General features: G+C 39.2%; 1 protein-coding gene across 2 annotated transcripts; it reads left to right on the top strand.

Annotated features, from left to right (window-relative positions):
- The first annotated feature begins 889 nt into the window (after positions 1-889).
- Positions 890-5,454, top strand: LOC108985354 (protein DETOXIFICATION 27-like). Of its 2 annotated transcripts, XM_018957631.2 has the most exons (9): positions 890-1,332; positions 1,437-1,978; positions 2,064-2,150; positions 2,254-2,310; positions 3,806-4,044; positions 4,128-4,246; positions 4,488-4,574; positions 4,670-4,734; positions 4,897-5,454. In XM_018957631.2, the coding sequence occupies exons 1-8, from the start codon at positions 1,036-1,038 to the stop codon at positions 4,718-4,720; spliced, it is 1,479 nt and encodes a 492-aa protein (XP_018813176.1). In that variant the 5' UTR covers positions 890-1,035; the 3' UTR covers positions 4,721-4,734; positions 4,897-5,454. The 2 variants fall into 2 exon arrangements, with proteins under 2 accessions (XP_018813176.1, XP_018813175.1); XM_018957630.2 differs by having other exon boundaries at positions 4,670-5,454.
- Positions 5,455-5,725: the final 271 nt, after the last annotated feature.

Here is a 5,725-nt window from a genome sequence, read left to right on the forward strand (position 1 = left end):
GTTGGGTACCAACTTCTCTGTCTCTGAGTGCACCCACTTTGGAAACAAAGTGGTTTTATTGTGGTCTTTCCTGTGTGCACACTCGGGGCTCCGAGAAGAATAAAGGAAAGATTTCACCTCTGTCTCTGCCTGGTTTGGCCACCGGGGTTAGCACAACCCTACCACGGGGGTGAAACATGGTCTCTGCTCTGTTTGATGCTCTGTTTTGATCTGATGATGATACTCAGTTTATGTTATGCCAAAGCACTAAGGGTTTTACTTGTCTTAAAATCATCGCTCTGTTACTTTTGAAAATAGGTTCTGTTCTGCATGTTAACTCTGGAAAATATTTTGTTCGGCATGTTCTACTTTGTAAATGCTCATGTTTGCACGCTAGCATATGATTTCTGCTTACTGAGTTGTTGATAACTCACCCCCTATCATTATAATATTTTTCAGATGATGTGGAGAGTCCAAATGAGGACCTGGATTAGATTGTTGTTTGTGTTTAAGCTGAGGAGATGTTGGTAGAAGAAGGACTTCTGATGTTCTTAGTTTTAATCTCTTTGAGTTTTAGTAATATCTTGGGTTTCAGTGAGATTTATGAAATTATTGGTTGGGTTGTTATGACTACCGGGAGGTTATGGACCCCTTTGCTTTATTATTATTGCATTAAAGATTGTGTGGAGTTTGTAATGAGATTATTGAGAAGATTTGAGATTGATTTCATTTATGAAGTTTTTGGAGATTATTCTTCGAATGTGTTGGGAGATATAATTATGAATAACAAGTAGTAATTCTCCAAGCCACCCGGGTTTGGGGCGTTACAAGATTTCTACAGTAGTAAAGACCCTCCAGTTAATATATAACTCTTTAAACACTCTAATGACTCTTGTAGCTTGATCTTGCTTTAATGAATGATCCTTGTTGAGAAATGTGGCTCTTTGCAGAAGACACCGTAAGCAAGCTGAACTAGGTTATTGGCGACCGTTTCACTTCTTGTTCAGTTCAGTTTCCCGTTGACTTCCTCAGCTAAAGCACGCGCAAAGGCAACTTATGGGAGTGAGAAAAGAAGACGAAGAACCTCTGTTAGTGTCAGACCCACAACAAAATGAACAAGAAGAAGAAGAGCAAGAGCGACGTAGAGAAGGAAATGCAGGGGATCTGGTCAGACAAACATGGTTGGAGTCGAAGAAGATGTGGGCGATTGCTGGGCCCTCTATGTTTAGCAGGCTGGCAATGTTCTCCATGACCGTCATAACACAGTCATTCGCCGGCCACCTTAGTGACCTTGACCTCGCCGCAATCTCCATAGCCTCCACCGTCATCATAGCTTTCACTTTCGGCTTCTTGGTTGGTGATCATTTCCCTTATTTTCCCTTTTCGATTTGTATTCTGTATCTTTTTTTCCTGCAAGATTGATAAGAGAATGAAAACTTGTGAGATGGGTGATGTAGCTGGGCATGGCTAGCGCGCTCGAGACGCTCTGTGGCCAAGCTTACGGAGCCAGACGGTACCACATGTTGGGTATCTACCTTCAGCGTTCTTGGATTGTTCTGTTTCTATTTTCGCTTCTGCTACTGCCCATGTTCGTGTTTGCTACGCCCATACTAAAGCTTCTCGGGCAGTCCGATGCGGTGGCGGAGGAGTCGGGGGTGGTGGCAATGTGGCTTATTCCGATGCACCTGAGCTTCCCATTTCAGTTCACATTGCAGAGGTTCTTGCAGTGCCAGCTAAAGACGGGGGTTATTGCTTGGATCTCAGGGGGGGCTCTTGCAGTCCACGTGTTTGTGAGTTGGCTTTTTGTATATAAGCTGAGCGTGGGGATTGTTGGGACTGCTCTTACTCTTGATTTCTCGTGGTGGCTGTCTGCTTTGGGGCTTTTTGGTTACGCTGTATGTGGAGGATGTCCTCATTCTTGGACTGGTTTTTCAGCTCAAGCTTTGAGTGGGCTCTGGGAATTTTTTAAGCTCTCTGTGGCTTCTGGGGTTATGCTCGCGTATGTGTTTCCACTCTCTTGCTTACTGTGTCTCCCTCTCATAGCATTGATTGCATTTTAAATGTGTTCGTGTGTGTGTGAACAGGTTGGAGAATTTCTATTACAGAATATTGATTATAGTGTCGGCGTATTTTCACAAAACTGAGGTTGCAGTTGATGCACTTTCCATCTGGTTAGAATTCCGAGAGACATCCTGTCTTTAGCTTCGCTTTCCTTTCTATTTCATTTGCTTATTTCAATTTCTTAGTTTTTAACTGTTTATCTCTATTTGGCAGCATAACTATCTTTGCCTGGGAATCTATGATTCCTCTTGGATTTCTGGCTGCAACTGGGTAAGTTACTAGCTGTAAGTATCTCGTCCCCACTGTCTAATTGTAAAAAATACGAAGTATGTAAAACAGAAATATGAATTCAACTGGAATTGTACAAAGGTGATGAGTCATGAGATATGAGAGGCATCATTTGAGATTCGAGAAATATTGATTAAAGTGCCATAGATGCTAGTGTCGTCATCATTTTACTCGCCCATTACCATTCCTTTTCCCACTAAAATATAGTTCCTATCACCTTCAATGTTAAGGCCTCTCTTCCCAGGTAAGGACACCAATTATATGGCCACAGTTAAAGGTTGTTATTCTCTCTTCATTTTTTATTTTATATGTCCACTTTAGGCATGTTTTCAAATGGACACTTATAAGAGTTGGGACTCTTTAAAAAAAAACTAGAACGAGATTTGGGACTAGAAATACAATTTAGCTTAACTGAATTCCTAGTTGTTGCTTCTTTTTTTTTCCTTATGGGCGTCCTTATGGAAGAATAAAAACGGCTGCCTTATAATCAAATGGCCATAGGTTGATGAAAATTTTCAAATACTTAATGTCATAGCTTCAATTCCTAGTTCTTCCTCTACTAAAATAGTAGGATTTTGCAGATGATACATTTTTACCAAAAAAGGGAAGGTTTTTTTGGTCAAATTTAATAGTTTTGTGTCTAATACAACCCTATTTGGACAAGTAGGTTAAATAGTATTTTTTGTAACAAGACGTAATAGTAAGTTGAGGAAATCATCCGAGTTTGGGTTTGTGTTCCATTTTAGGGGGGGGATATGTATATTTTACCATCATATTTGAAGATCATATATCATTCTAGTAGGAGCATCTGAAAATTTAGGTCACTACAATGATACTCCCTCTGTCCCAATAAGTTGAGATGCTTTTCTCTTTGGCCCATCTCAAATGTGTTCAAATAATATATCATTCCAGTAGGAGCATCTGAAAATTTAGGTCACTACAATGATACTCCGTGTCCCAATAAGTTGAGATGCTTTTCACTTTGGCCCATCTCAAATATAACACATTTTAAGTGAAAGCATTTATCTGTATGACTTCCCATATTTCGAACTCCTCTGGCATGTATCTGGTCTATTGCTCTTGATGTTTCAGAGTCCAGATATAATTTAGAAATTTTGGCTCAATGTTTGGTACACCTTGTTTTTTTTAAAAAATGAGAGCCTTTTACTGTCTATATATATATATATATATATACACACACACACACATGCAGTTACATCCTTTGCCTAGCTTAAATCCATATTTAGAGTTTCTAAATATGTCTGGCATGAAACAGTAAACGACAAATTCTCGAATAATACTACTGCCTCTTTATATCCTGTTTCACCAACTATTTGTGGGGATACATGATGGTTGAGGTAGAAAACAGTCCTATCTTTCACACGATTGCCTTTTAGTGACACCAAAGGGGGAGGGAAAAAAAGTCATCTTTCAATATTTTTTGTTTTCTGACAATGTTATGTTTTCTTTAAATCAGTGTCCGTGTAGCAAATGAGCTTGGTGCAGGCAATGCAAAAGGTGCAAAATTTGCAACCACAGTCTCAGTGTTGACCTCCTTAGTTATTGGACTTCTGTTTTGGTCAATAATCATGGGCTTCCATAAGAAGCTTGCGATGATATTTACCTCCAGCCCTTCCGTTCTTGCAATGGTCAATGAATTAGCAGTCCTATTGGCATTCACAATACTTGTAAATTGCATTCAACCAGTTCTTTCAGGTAAGATACTGAACAAGTACGAAGTTCTGGTAGCTGCGGATTCAAAGTCTTGTGTTATGATTTAGTGTCGTGTTCCTTTTCAGGGGTAGCTGTTGGAGCTGGTTGGCAAGCTGTAGTGGCTTTCATAAACATAGGTAGCTACTACTTAGTTGGGGTCCCTCTTGCGGTTTTCCTGGGCTGGTTGCTACCTTCTGGGATTACGGTATGGGTTACATTTCACCAACACAATTAACATGTTAGGAGACATGTATTCTACTATCATAAACAAACCACACTATTAGTTCTTGAATCTTCTATGTAGAAGCCTAATGTTGTCGTCGCCACAAATAAAAAGAGTTAAAACTGCAAAGTGATGTTGACAGCCTATTCATCACTGCTTTATCAAATGATCAATTCTTCAAATATTATTTCTGTATTTTACATGCACATAATTGAATGTGCAGAGTATCTGGGCTGGAATGATTTGTGGAACTGTGGTTCAGACATTGATACTAACTGTCATCACGCTGAGATTTGAATGGGAAAAAGAGGTAAGAATTGACATAGGGATACTCCAAAAGTATTTTATTTTGTATTTTCTAAAAAATCTAACTAATTTTCTCTGTTGTAAAATCATCACTCACAGGCACAAAAGGCACAGATTCATATAACAAACGAGGCAGCTTCTAACAACTAACCTCAACTCAACGGGTGCGTAACTTATGAAGCCTGAGATGTCCTTCTATTTAAAATGGGAGCAGTCTGTTCATCTATATAACACTTGTCAAGATATACACTATGAGATCTGGTATTAAAAAATAGAACATGTTGCATAGAACATGGCTCAATCTCACCCAATAACATTGAATCTAGCATAAAGCATCGCTTGAGAGAAGCCATGAGAGATGAAGTAAGAAAACAGAGTGCTTAAGGGACAAGTGGCGGATAAAGGTAGTTGCAGGGCATCGTGGACAGCCTTGAGTGTGGCTGATGGCTCCAGCCGTTTCATGGGCTCCAAGAGCTACCCATAGGCATCATGTTGAAGGATCCCCAGCGATGGCGGGCTGTGGATGGATCTGTCAGTGATGAATGCATATCATCCCCTTCTCATCAATGCCATTCTGGTGTCCAAGGTTATCTTTGCTTCTCAACTTTACTTGCTGGTATTGAGCGTGTGGAGGAGATATTGTACCATGCCTTACTTGAGATGGCATTGTTTTGGGCATGATTAGTACTGTTGTTTGAGTTAGCATTGTGTTGTGGAGTTGTGCTTTTGTGGTTAAGTTGGTGTTCATCTTTGGTTTTGTGTTTTTTTAGCCCTGTTGTAAGATTTGAGCTCTTGGATTGAAGAAATTTTACTTGTGTTACGCTTTGTGGTATTTTTCTAACCATATTTTTAATTAATACAATTATTTGCTTATCCAAAAAAAATCAATTTTTTACATTTTGGTACATAATCTATTGATGTAGAGTTAGAACTTATATGCATCGATCAGTCGATGAACATCTCACAAAATGTTATATATGTGCACATGTATGTCTATGACATGTTACAAATTTGAGTTACATGCATCCATGAATTGTTAGAAAAATAGAGTAACCAACTAATTATATGATGTTGGCTAATTGTTTTTGAGCAATTCACCTCGACCCATTCTAAGCATGGGATGATGTGGAACCTTCAACGATTAGATTTCTCCTG

Source organism: Juglans regia, chromosome 6 (genome assembly GCF_001411555.2).
Source record: "Juglans regia cultivar Chandler chromosome 6, Walnut 2.0, whole genome shotgun sequence".
NCBI classification, from domain to species: Eukaryota; Viridiplantae; Streptophyta; class Magnoliopsida; order Fagales; family Juglandaceae; genus Juglans; species Juglans regia.

Coding starts and splice junctions, on each gene's coding strand:
- LOC108985354 (XM_018957630.2), top strand. CDS start 1,036: ATGGGAGTGAGAAAAGAAGACGAAGAACCTCTGTTAGTGTCAGACCCA. Junction 1,979..2,063: donor GCTTCTGGGGTTATGCTCGC/GTATGTGTTTCC, acceptor GTGTGTGAACAG/GTTGGAGAATTTCTATTACA. Junction 4,575..4,669: donor GATTTGAATGGGAAAAAGAG/GTAAGAATTGAC, acceptor CATCACTCACAG/GCACAAAAGGCACAGATTCA.